We start from the raw sequence: 13447 nt of genomic DNA, 5'->3' as shown, positions 1-13447 counted from the left end.
GAATGAGTCTTCATGACCCACTTGGAAAATTCCTGGTAGGGATATTGGAGTGGTTTGTCATTTCCTTCCCAACTCATTTTACAAATGAGGAAACTGAGACAAAAAGAGTTCAGGGACTTGCCTGTGGTCATGCAGCTAGTAATTGCCTGATGTTGAAATTGAAGTCATGGAGATGACTTCAATTTGGAGATTCCAAAGTGAATGCTATTTACCAGTCAGCTAGCTGACCTTCATGTTTATAGATCTGAGAATCATTGATTATTAGGTCATTGTTCATGTCCAACAAGAGTTCTGATGATTCTAAGGCAAGAGTTTTCTATGTGGTGCATTTGAGGTATATCTCCATTCATGTAGGGAAAGTTTCCTCTTAGAACAAGGATGGGGAACCTGTGGCCTTGAGGTACACGTGGCCCACAGGTCCTCAAGTGTGGCCAAATCCATTGGATTCAGTCAAAGAGCCACACTTGACGACCTAGAGGGCTACATGTGGCCTCAAGGCCACAGGTTCCCCACCCCTGTTAAGACAACCCTGTTTGGTTGGAGGAGTGATCCATTTCAGCAGAGCTGAATGTTTTGAGAGTTTGACTGGTCTTCCTTGACCAACAAGATGGATGTAAGTACTCATGCTCACATTTAGGAATGATAAGGGAGCCTATTTAGATTGAATGACAGGACTGTTGCTGGTCTAATCCTCTCTACCTTTGATAGTTCCGGAGCTGCCTACTTCATGTCTACTCTTTCTGTTCATTAGTTTCTTTTCTGATCCACCCTTCATGACCCCTTTTAGGGTTTTCTTGGCAAAGATTCTAAAGTGGTTTGCCATTTCGTTCTCCAGCTCATTTTACAGAAGGGAAAACTGAGGGGAAATGGGTTTAGTGACTGGTCTAGCTTGAAATGGCTACTAATTTTCTTAGGTTGGATTTGTAGTTAGGAAGACGAGTCTTGCTTGATGGATTCTAAGCCGCATGTTCTATCAACTAGCCGCCTGGCTGGTTATTAGACGATTGTTCACACTCCAAGGAGAGTTCTGACAATTCTCAAGTGGTCCATGCGGTGCGTTTTAGGTGTTTTGCATAGTAGTTTTCTTTTTTATGAAACGATACAATAAATTTAACGTGTCCTGCTTGTGTTTGCCTCTGAACTTACAAATTTTTACTTCTTTTGGGAGGGAGGGAAATGTGAAGCTGAATTACAAGGCCCACCCAAAATATCTGATAAAGACCGTAAATGCCAAATGACTCCCGCCCCCCATTCAATCCCTTCGCCCTCACAAAGAGCAAGAAGAACACATTTCTCCTCCCCCCGCATCCCCATCCCGCTTAGAGGCCTCTCACTAAGCAGTCCTTCTTATCCTTCTTTCCTCCCTATCCTTATCTTTCTTTTCCAGTCACTTTTTACGCCTTCCATTTTTCTACTTGGTTTTTTTTCTGGACCTTTTCTATTTTCTCTATTCCTTTCCCCACTCTTCTCTCCTCCCCGTCCCCGCCTTCTCAGCCCCTCCCTCCACCCAAGTCGTTTCCTCTCCCTCTCCTCCCCATCTTTCCCCTCCCCCTCCCCGCCTTCCCGACTTGGGGCGGGGGGAGGGGAAAGGAGGGGAACCAGATCCCTCCCCTTGAAGTCGCCCGAGCCTCGTCCCCGGAAGTGGTAATGCTCCGGGAGACATTGCCGGAAGTGGCTGAGGCCGGGAGCCCGCCGCTCTGGAGGCGGCGGCAGTTGTTCAACTGTGCTGGTGGGCCCCGGACGGCGGTGCGCCGAGGGCCGGAGGAGGACGAAGAGGAGGAGGAGGGGGCGGCGGCCCCGGGCGAGAGAAGCCTGGGCCCTGCCCATGGAGAGCGGCGGGGCGAGCCGTGGCTGGTGAAGCTGGACGCTCATGGAGCCTCCGGAGGAGCCGCTCCGACCTGTGATCTACACCATGGAGAATAAGCCCATCGTCACCTGTGAGTGACCCCGGCCCGCGGCCTATCCGTGCCGGGTGCTGGCCGAGGAGACTGTGACCACGGCTACGGCTGCTGTGGGATAGCGCCCGGGGCGGGAGGGGGGTGTGGGGGGAGGTGGCATTCCCGGAAGTTGTCTTCTCTCGCCTTGTCCCCACGAATCTGCACCCCGGTCTGCGGCTCTGTTTGGGGGGCTGGGAGGGAACAGGGGTCTCCTGACGCTCTTGAGTCGCCTCCCCTAACCCGGCTCTCTCCTGGGACCGTTCGCCTGCTGCAGCCACAGGTCGGGATTTGCATGTGTTCCTGGGATCCAGAGAGTGCACTCTTGGGTACCCCTGCTTTCATTCCTGGGGTGTGGGCCTAATTTGGGTCTACAAGGAGGAGAGTCGGACGTCTAGAGATGTTTTTGAAAGAAGCTTGTGTGAGCCTTGGTCTAGGTCACCCACCATGTTTTCTCAGGTGCTTGTTAAAGAGAGTCCTTTCTTAGGGAAATAAAATGTACTATTACTCTCCGTGCCCAGGTGCATTTAACAACTTTTTGAAGGAGCCCTCGTTTTGCAGAGGGTATAAAAAGACTTCCCCAGAGATTAAGTGTCTAAGAGGCAGCTGACCCACGGTTAAAAATAGAAGAGAAAGAATGAGAATTATTGTGGAGCTAAATTCACCTCATCGGTTTGTAAATATCGCTTTTCTGCACGCCAAAAGAAAACCAAGCTTTCCTTGGTCACTACATTTATTTCCATAGGAGGCCTGTAATGATTTTCCAAAAAGTTAAGAAGTTTTGAGTTCACTATATCTGGAAAACTCTTTATAGTGGTATAGGGAGAGAATGGAGGCATAGAAGTAAGGGGTACAATTTATTTGGGATTAGTGGTTGCATTTTATTTAGAATAGAACTCATGCATAGGAGTAGATTTAAATGCTTCAATAAAAACACCAACTTGGGCTTTTATAGCTGTGCTAGACAGTATTCTTAATGAATGTCTCACACCTCCCTCTAAGATCCTTCTCTCCCCTTCCCTTGTCGTGGTCTTTTCTTTTGAATGTAATTTCTATACTGTGTGTGAGTGTATGTGTGCAATTGTGTTCAGTCTTTATCCATGGATGCCAGTTCCCTTTGTTCTTTTTTGATTATATGCTCTTCATCTTATGCACCTCTCTGATATGATAATTATTTCCTTTCTTCCCCAGTATAGTCCCCTGTCCCTCCCATTTTTGTCTTCTAAGACTGCCAATATAGAACAAAGCTTTTGGGTTTTTTTTTTGTTTTTTTTTTTTTAACTTAACCCTCCCCACACACCCTCACACCCACTACCCAGGTATAATCCTTGGTTCTTCACTGTTTTCATCCCTATCTTATCTGTTGCCAGGATTTCACAATTTCACATTTGCAACATATCTCCAATAAGCCCCCTTCTCTCTGACACTGCTACCACTCTGGGGTAGGCCCTTATCACCTCACTCCTAGACTATTGACATAGCCTGCTCTTGGGGTTTGCCTGTCTGCTTCAGTCCATCCTCCATTCTCCTACCAAAGCGATTTTCCTAAAGCACAGGTCTGACCGTGTCACCCCGCCATACCCAATAAACTCCAGTGACACCCTATAGCCTCCATGATCAAATACAAAATTCTCTGGTATTCAAAGCTCTTCATTACCTAGACCCCTCGCATTCCAGTTTTCCTACACCTGACTTCCTGCCACGTACTCTTTGATCCAGTGACACTGGCCTCCGTGCTGTTCCATGAACAAGACATCCAACAACATCATCTAACATCTCTTGGCACCTGTCCCGCATGTCTGGAATACTCTTCCCCCCTCATCTCCTGCTTGCTTCCCTGGCTTCCTTTAAGTCGCAACTAAAGCAAAAGGAAGCCTTTCCCAATTCTCTTAACTTTAATGCCCTTTCTCTGTTCCTACATATCCTGTGGAGAGATTGTAGCGTATATTTATTTATTTATTGTCTTCCGCGTTAGATAGTGAGCTCCTTGAGGGCTGTCATTTGTCCTTTTTTGTATCTCCTTTAGCTTAGCCCTGTGCCTGGTGCTTCGTAGGTAATTAATAAATGTTTTATTGACTTCATAACTCACTCATTAAGTCTTATTTTCTGTTTGGCTCATTCTAATTTTCTGTTCCTGGCTGTTTTTTTATTGTTTGTAGGTGTTAATTTTCCTCGCCATTTTTTTTATCACTAGCTATTCTATTTTATATCGTTTGTTTCAGTTCTTCTTTGTAATCATTGTGGCTAGGACATCTTTTTTCTTTGAGGCTTTACCTGGACTTGTGGGTTTACTATGTTTCTCAGGGTTTATTCCCTGGTTATCTCTCAGACCTAGATGTTTTCTATTATATTCAATTTTCCTTATTTTTCTCATCTCTTCAGCCTAAGTGGCTGGAGGGGAATGGGAAAGCAGGAGGGGTGTGCAGAATATTCTGGGGTCAGGCTTTGCAACTAATGACTTGGGCTGGGTCGACCAGGCCTTAAATATGGTAGCCAAGACTAGGTTCTTCTTTCAAAGGAGTCTTGGAATGCTTCAGTGCTGGGCACTGCTTTAAGACTGACTCTCATCACAGGGCTCTAGGACCTCCCCTTGTATTAGGTTCTTCCTGGGTCTTACCCAGTTGCCCTTAAGCTCTGGGCCTTTTCTAGTACCACAGGCTTGGACATCCCCGGGCCAGTTTTTGCCAAGGGGTATTCTCCTGCCACTAGGTTCAGTGCTGCTGCCCATTTAGGACACTGCCTGGAACTCCCCAGAGCTGCTTCTTAATACTAGGCTTCTATAGTCATAAGCTTTGGGGATGCCTCTGGCTTGGCATTGCCTAGGTCCTTTTTTCCACCACTAGATTGGAGCTGCTGGTTGGTGCCTTCTGGGGCTGGCCTGCACTCTTGCTTTCCACCTGTCTCTGTCTCTCTTAGTGTCTCAACAGGATGGGGTCGGGAGTCATCTCTCTGTGGATCCCTGGGCTAATGATGGAATCTAAAAGTAATCATTCTTGTTTTGTTTTAGACTGGTATGTTTCTAAGCTCTCCTGACATGTTTGTGGGGAATCTGGGCTCTTATTATCCTAGTACCCAGCTATCTCCACCCCCCCGCTATCCCGATTATATCCCATTTTTGCCATGTAAAACACTTCCAGTTTAATTTCTTACATTGGAATTTAAGAAGTGGATATACTGTACTATTCTCATTACTTTTAGGTGACTTTGCTTTAATTTACTGAGCAATTAAGTTCTGCCAAATCATTCAGAAACTCATAGTGGTCAGTAAAACCAAATTCTTAAAATGAAATTTGCCTTTTTTCCTCAAAAGTCTTTTCCTCACCTTTTCCTGAGAGTTCCTCCTTTGCAAATTGGAGAGAAAACTTAAGAGAACAATCCTTGTAGGATGGGATCTTTACCGGGCTGGGCTGCTGGAAATCTCTCTCATCCCTTAATTTGATTTTTTTAGATATCATCCCTTCATATTCAACTCACCCTGTGCCCTCTGTCTATATATATATATATGTGTGTGTGTGTGTGTGTGTATGTATATATATGTATGTATATATATGTATACACACACATGTATGTATGTATGTATGTATATTCCCTTCAGCTACCCTAATACTGAGGTCTCATGAGTCATACACATCATCTTTCCATGTAGGAATGTAAACAAAACAGTTCAACTTTAGTAAGTCCCTTGTGATTTCTCTTTCTTGTTTACCTTCTCATGCTTCTCTTGATTCTTGTGTTTGAAAGTCAAATTTTCTATTCAGCTCTGGTCTTTTCACTGAAAAAGCTTGAGAAAGTCCTCTATTTTATTGAAAGTCCATGTTTTGCCTTGGAACATGATATTCAGTTTTGCTGGGTAGGTGATTCTTGGTTTTAATCCTAGCTCCATTGACCTCTGGAATATCATATTCCAAGCCCTTCGATCCCTTAATGTAGAAGCTGCTAAAACTTGTGTTATTCTGATTGTGTTTCCACAATACTCAAATTGTTTCTTTTTGGCTGCTTGCAGTATTTTCTCCTTGATCTGGGAGCTCTGGAATTTGGCAACAATATTCCTAGGAGTTTTCTTTTTGGAATCTTTTCCAGGAGGCAATCTGTGGATTTTTTCCATTTCTGTTTTATCCTCTGGCTCTAGAATATCAGGGCAGTTCTTGATAATTTCTTGAAAGATGCTGTCTAGGCTCTTTTTTTTGATCATGGCTTTCAGGTAGTCCAATAATTTTTAAATGATCTCTCCTGGATCTATTTTCCAGGTCAGTGGTTTTTCCAATGAGATATTTCACATTGTCTTACACTTTTTCATTCTTTTGGTTCTGTTTTATAATGTCTTGATTTCTCACAAAGTCACTAGCTGCTGCTTGCTCTAATTAGCTTTAGATGCTTTTTTCCCCTCCACTCTTTTGAGAAAAACTTTGAAACTGTCTTCAGTACATTTAAGCAATAAGCACTTTTTCTTCCTGAATAGATATTAGCACAGACTCATAGAAAAGACAGAACAAACATTTCCATTGCCAGCAATCACAAATCCATTTGAGTGCCCTCAATCTAGATTAAAGGATCCTTTAAAAAAAAAAAGCCTTAGCCAGTACGTTTTCCCTTAGAAGTTTTGCATTTCTTTTTTCTATTGGGTAAGATATAAATGCTGCCTTTTCCTGACACTCAGGTTTTTTATACATATGTTTTTCATTTTGAGATGCCTCCAGCATTCCCCTGATTGGACACTCCGTATTGACCTTAGCTGTGTGGTGGAGAATTTTTCTTCAAAACTCAGTGATTCACAGGAACTTGATTTCAGTTCTGTCCTTCCAACATGGAGCCTGGTTGTTTTTTCTGGGTATAGAGGCATTTTAATCACTGTTTCTCATTCCTGGAAAAAAGCTCTAGCCTCTCATCTGCTTCACAGAATCCGTTTATTCCTTTAAGATGTATCTCAAGGACATTTTAAAGAAAGCCCTTCCTGATTCCTGCACCTGCTAGTGTCCTCCCTCACAAACTACTGTGTTTAATTACTTTGTATATATTTGTATTTATTAACTTTACATTTACAATGTATATGTAATGTTACATAGACATATATAAAATATGTACTTGTCTGCCATCAAAATGTAAACTCCTTGTGAGTAGGGTTTGCTTCATCTTTAGACTTTTATTCCATGTGTGTATAATAGAATATCATTGTTCAATAGGAAAAAAGTGAATGCAAGAAATTCAGAGAAACATGGGAAGATTTGTACAAACTGATGAGACTGAAATAAATAGAACTAAAAGAAAAACATATACATGGGCTACAACATGTAAAAAAATCATTAAAAGGAAATCAAACAGTAGTTGAAAAACCAGTAATGGTCCCAGAAAAAAGTTATGGAAACATACCTCCCTCCTCTTGGCAGAAGTAAGGCATTCTAGGGCTAAATATGAAATACATTGTCAGATGAATTCACTGTATCTGGTGTTTGGGGCTACAAAGGAGGGGTCAAATGGAAGTGACAATAAGTACATATAGAAATATATGCAGCATAAAGATAACCTACATATAAATCCATACAAGGTAATCTGGAGGGAGGAACTCCAACTGTGAGGAGGAGTTGGAAATCAGGGCAGAGTTTCATGCAGAAAATGATGCTTTATTGTGAACTGAGGGACTATGAGGAGGCTCTAAGGAGGGAGTGAATTCCTCGTATGAGGCTTGGCCAGAGGAAAGGCATAGAAAAGTGTGAAATGGAATATCTTGAGTGAGGAACAAAGGGAAGGGCCAGTTTGACTGAATTTCAGAGTATAGGTGGGGGAATATTGTTTAAGGAGGCTGGAAAGATATATTGCAGACAGGTGTAGGGCTTTAAAAGTATATAGGAGTTTTTATTTTATTCTGGAGGCAAAAAGAGTTGTTTGTGTGGGAGAGTCACATGGTCAGATCTGAGCTTAAGGAAAATTACTTTTGCAACAGTGTAAAGGATTGATTGGAGTTGGGAGAAAATTGAGGCAGGGAGACCAGTTAGGAGTTGCAGTTATCTAGGTAAGAGGTGAAAAGGAGGCCTGAAGCAAGGTAGTAGCTTTGTGGAGAGGTTTGATTGAAAGATGTTCTGAAGATAGAAATAGCAAGTTTGGGCAACTGACAAGGGAGAGTGAAGAATTGAGGATAGTGTGAAGGTTGTGAACTTGGGAAAATAGAAAGATAGTGATGCCTTTGACAAAAATAATGAAGTTTGAAAGAGGGGAGGATTGCAGGAAGGGGCAGTAGTAGACAATGTGTTCAGTTTTAGATAAGTTGAATTTTAAGATATCTTTGGGATCCAGTTTGAAATGTTCAGTGAACAACTGGTGATTCAGCTTAGGGCTGAATAAATCTCCATGAGTCACCTGCTTAGAGATGATAATCCTGCTAGGGCTAGAAGGCCCCTTAGAAGAAATAACTTAAGGTAGGATCTGAACTAGCTCTTTCTGACTCCAAGTTCAGGGCCCCTCTCCACTACACCAAGCTACTTCCTTGGATTTGACAGGCTAGTGGCTGTGGCAGAGACTCTCCAGCTCCTCAGGTGGCAGCAGTGGTTCTGGCTGTCCCATCCTCTGCCCTGTCCCCCACACTCACAATATTCAGCTCTGCTCACCAGGGCCAGAAAGTCATTTCTCACCTCATCTTTGACACCTCCCTTCACCTTGCCCATCCCATCCCACCTTAGCCTACTCTGCTGCTTGACACTTCCCCCACCTCCAACACCCCCCCCCCCCCAGGCAATGACAGCATCTCTGGCCTCCCTTTAGCATATTAGGGACTACTGCTGACCAGATCCCCATTTTAAGGAAAATGCACAGGCTAGCCATGTACACTTCTTTTCTGGGTCCCATTCCTGACTCCCCAGACTTTGTCTACCATTCCTCTGAGCAAGTACTTCTCTCTACCCTCCCATTCCTTTTTACCTTCCTTTAGTTTGTTATTTTCTCCCATTAGAAAGTAAGCTCCTTGAGGGCAGGGACTGCTTTTTTTTTTCTCTTTGCTGTCACAGAAAGTGCTGCTCTAAATGTTTTTTTTCTTATCCACGGCTTCTTTGAGTATAATAAGTGCAATATTGGAGTCTCTGGTTCAAAGGGTATGGACATTTTAGTTACTACATTTGCGTAATTCCAAATTGCTTTCCAAACTGGTTATACCACTTCACACTTTCTCCAACAGTGTGCCTATCCTTCCACAACCCTTCCAACATTGAGTGTTGCCATTTTTTGTCATCTTTGTCAATTTGTAGGTTATTAGGTGAAGTGTTTGGAATACTTTGATTTGCATCTCTTATTAGTGATTTGGGGCATTTTTTTTGCCTATGGTGGGAATACTTCAGAGTTCTTCTTTTGAGAACAGTTTGTTCATATCCTTTGATCATTTATCCATTGGGGAATAGCTAGTAGTCATATGTATATTTATTTATGTTTATTAATTGTTTATTTATCTGGGATGCTAGTCCCTTATTAGAGAATTTTGATACAAAGATTTTTTTTTCCCTTTTGACCCTTCTTATCCTAGATTCATTAATGTTGTCTCTCTAGCAGCTTTTCATCTTCAAGTTTCCTCTTCTACTGTAAACACAGTATTATGTTCCTTCAGCTACTTTAATCTTTTTTTTAAGGTGGCCCTCTTTCCACTGGCTCTTTTCACCTCACCCCTGATCCCCTCCTTTTGTTTGATATTCCCCCTTTCTCCCCTCCCCTTCGTTTTTTAATTTCATGTGTACGTGTCCCTTTCCCAAAAAGATTTCTCTCACTCTTTTTATTATCCATCTTCTTTTTCTGTTTACTCTAGACTCTCATTTTTTTGATTGATGTCTTCTATAATTATCTAGTCTCTGTTTTCTCTGTATTCTTCATGCTATCAAAGCTTCCAAGGTATCCATTCCTTCTAGGTCTTCCTTCTAGGTGCTTTGTGCAGCTGCCTTGTAGGGCTCACCTCATGGATTCCTTTCATTGTGCCTCATTTCTGGAGCAATGCCTATTAATAATAACAACTAAAATTTATATATACTTACTGTGTGCCAGGTACTGTGCTAAATGCTACAGCCCTGGGAGAGAGGTGCTATTACCCTTTTTTAAAGATGAAACTGAGGTTAAGTGATTTGCCTGTGGTCACAGAACTAGTAAGTGTCTGAAGTCAGAGCTGAACTCCTGTCTTCCTCACTACAGTACCACTACTCTATTCATAGGGCCACCTAGCATTGCTCCTTGGAGGGCCCCTCCTCTACCACATCTCTGATTGTGCAGGAGGTAGTGATGTATTAATAGGCTTTGGCTTTGCTTCTTACTGAGCAGTCTTGATATATCATTATAAGTTTCAGTGTGTGAAACAGTGTCTGGGTTGTATTCACTGGAAACTACACTATCCTTTCTCCTTGCTTAACTTGCTAAAAATATATTTCCTACCTGTTGGGGGTGGGGTGGGGGACGGAGAAGATCTCTGTATGCTTTTACTTAGTGGGTTCTTGGTTTTTTTTTAAGCATAAGTGAATGTTCTACTTTGTCAAAGACCTTTTCTTTATCTTTTGAGATCATATTATTATGGATGATTTTGATTTTGATATGATTAATGGTATCAATTTTTTTTTTACCCCTTGTAACACCAATGTTACTAGCAGCTGCTGTGGAGGTATAAGATTAACAACACCAGCACACAGGAGGGCTGCTAGCACAGGTTCTTTGATCTGTTTTTTTAAGGAAAGCAATTTTAAGGTTTTACAATCCCACTTTAATTAAATATACATATATCATTCACTTAGTTCAGGGGAAAAGTCATCACTAAACTTCAGAGAAAACATAAACAGAAATTACAAGCAGAAAGTATATAAGCAGAGCAAATAACACAAGTCAGCAGACAGGGCTTCTGTCTGTCCATAGGAATACATGCATAACTACCAGAGAGATAAGCACCAACATCTGGGTTTTCCAAGCTGGGGAGGCTCCTTAACGGCTACCCAGAGTCTTGTCTGGCCAGATCACAGCAACACTCTTCCAGTGAGTGAACCCCCAAAGCAAAATGCTAACCGTAGAGTATATTTACACTTCTTTAGGGTCAGAAGGTATCACAACCATGTGACTCAAAATCATATCACTTAGGCTTTCTTGTGACTTAACCAGGTCATCAAAGACTCTTGATTCAGTCAAAGGCAAGGCTCAATCAAAGGCACTTGATTGCCTTAGTGCTGAGAAACACTCCAAAAGAAAAAACAGCAAAAAGTCCCACTTTGCTTTCCATTATACCTCTTCATGATTCCCTTCCTGCCTCTCTGGTCTGGTGACATCAGCCTCCTTGCTGTTCTACAAACAGGACACTTTATCTAGTTCTGGGCATTTTCTCTGACTGTCCCCTATGCCTGGAATGATCTTCTTCCTCATCTCTGCCTTCTAGCTGATCTGGCTTTCTCCAAGCCCCAAATAAAACATCACGTTTTACAGGAAGCCTTTCGTAATCTCTTTTAATTTTAATACCTCCCCTCTGTTGATTATTTCCTATTTATTCTGTAGATAGCTTGTTTGTGTATATTTATTTGCTTATTGCCTCCCCCATTAGATTGTGAGCTCCCTGGAGGCAAGGACTATATTTTACCTCTTTTTGTATCCCTGGTGCTTAGACACATTGCCTGGCACATAGCAAGTGCTTAATAAATGCTTATCTACTGACAGTAAAGGTGTTGAGTGAAAAGAGGATAGGCTGGATTGTCTTTGAAAATTGCAAAACTCCTTTGATGGAACCCAAGTTTTCTATGAAAACAAAATTCTAGCTTTTAAGATACATTCTACATAAAATACATTGCTATTTTAATGAGACAAGGAATTGAAGAGGCTCTGAAAAATTAAAAATGAAGACCCATAAAGAGCAGTAGGGAAACACATGGTTTGAGCCGGTTATAACATATAACCAATGGGGAATTCTTAAGAACAGGAGTAAAAGATGCTATCATTGAGATAGGTTGGTCATATGGGTGAGGTGATAGAGAGCCAAAGTGCTCCATTGCTATGTTCAATCGTGATTTAAGGAGAAATTGAAGAAAGCCTTCAGTATGTTGAGTGTACCCCTCATGGCAAACTTATGGGAGGATATGGAAAAGAGTGATAGAAAATGTTTGTTGATGGGTACTTCAAAATGAGTGAAATTGCAGATCAAAAAAGTACTGAGGACATTTTTGTGTATGAATTTTTCTTAACACCTTGCAATAATTTTGTGATTTTTCCACTAGTATCTGTATCATACAGGTTGCAAACTAACCAGGTATTCAAAAAGAAAAATTTTAAGATTGAAATTCAATTTGCACCTCACTCTACTTTTCATCTGTTACTATGTCTGGTTTCGTCTTCAAAGAACAAGGATAAGCTCATCACTTCTAATCTTACCACCTTGCTGCTATCTCAAGCCTTGATTGACACTATCTCCCTCGGCCTCCTCTCCCTTCTGATTGGAGGACTGGAGGGCAGAGTACCAAATTCCTCCCAATGCCTTCCTTTATAGAGGGCCGAAATTGAACTCTGCTCACTCCACTTCTCATCTGCAGCTCTGCCTGGTCTCAACTCCAAAGCAGATATCCTTTGGTGTTCTTGTCCCCTCCCCCTTTCCTGCCTCCTTTTGTGTGTTGTCTCCTCCTTTAGATTATAAGATCCTTGAGGTCAAAGACTTTCTTTTTATTAATTATATCCCCAGTGCTTAGCACAATAACTGGCATGTAATAGGGACTTTATAAATGTTGATTGAATTAGAAATTCACTTAATGGCACAGAAACTGGTCTTTTATACATAGGATCATAGTATCTGTATCTGAAAGGGACCTCAGACCATCTGGTCCAATTTTTTCATTGTATAGATGTAGAAACTGAGGCCTAGGGTGATAGCGCAATTTGGCAGCATTTGAAGTTGGGTCCTTTGACTCCAGAGCCTGTATTCATATGTATTTGTGTTTAAAATTTAAATTCCCCCCCCTTTTCTTTTTTTGCAAATTTAACATAAAGGAAAAGGAAGAGAACAAGTATTTATTTAAGCACCTGCTATGTGCCAGGCACTTTGCTAAACATTTTACAAATAGTATCTCAGCAATAATCAAATGTTTTCATATACGAAAAAGAAGAAAAAAGGAAACCGTGAATCTAGTACACATAGCTTGACTTTTTTTTTAAAGTATATACTTAATCTAACACAGTGGTTCCAGTACTGTCCTGTTGTCTTTATGTCCCCTTCTAAACTTCTTTCTATTTTAAAAAAAATATTTCTTTGACAATCTTTTATTTTTTCCTGTGTCTAGCTCCGTTCTCTCCTGTTTTCCTCACAAAAACAAGCTTTGCCTTGTAACAAAAGTAGTTAGGCATAGCACATTTCCTTATTCTGCTTCTGTAGTCTATCTCCTCTCTCCTTATAGGTAGGAGGCTCTACATTTACCTTAACTCCATCCTTGAAAGCAGTTGGGTTCTAAAGAGATACTTGTCTCTTTTTCCCCAGTAGAATGTGAGCACTTCAGATTGTTCAAATATATCTACTCTTCTAGGTTTTGCTTGTCTCT

The 13447-nt window shown here is 41.6% G+C and overlaps 1 protein-coding gene across 2 annotated transcripts in view; it reads left to right on the top strand.

The window, feature by feature from the left end:
- The first annotated feature begins 1654 nt into the window (after positions 1 to 1654).
- TRAPPC10 (trafficking protein particle complex 10) overlaps positions 1655 to 13447 on the top strand; it is a 116083-nt gene continuing 104290 nt past the window's right edge. For both annotated transcript variants that reach the window (XM_036744304.1, XM_036744303.1), the window contains exon 1: positions 1655 to 1937. Coding sequence is in view for 1 of the 2 variants with exons in the window: in XM_036744303.1 (XP_036600198.1) it covers positions 1871 to 1937 (67 nt within the window). In the remaining variant the exon portion in view is untranslated. The remainder of the gene's footprint in view (positions 1938 to 13447) is intronic.

This window comes from Trichosurus vulpecula, chromosome 2, assembly GCF_011100635.1.
Source record: "Trichosurus vulpecula isolate mTriVul1 chromosome 2, mTriVul1.pri, whole genome shotgun sequence".
Lineage (NCBI taxonomy): Eukaryota > Metazoa > Chordata > Mammalia > Diprotodontia > Phalangeridae > Trichosurus > Trichosurus vulpecula.
Note: the sequence above shows the minus strand (reverse complement) of the source record. Positions and strands in the feature narration are given on the sequence as shown.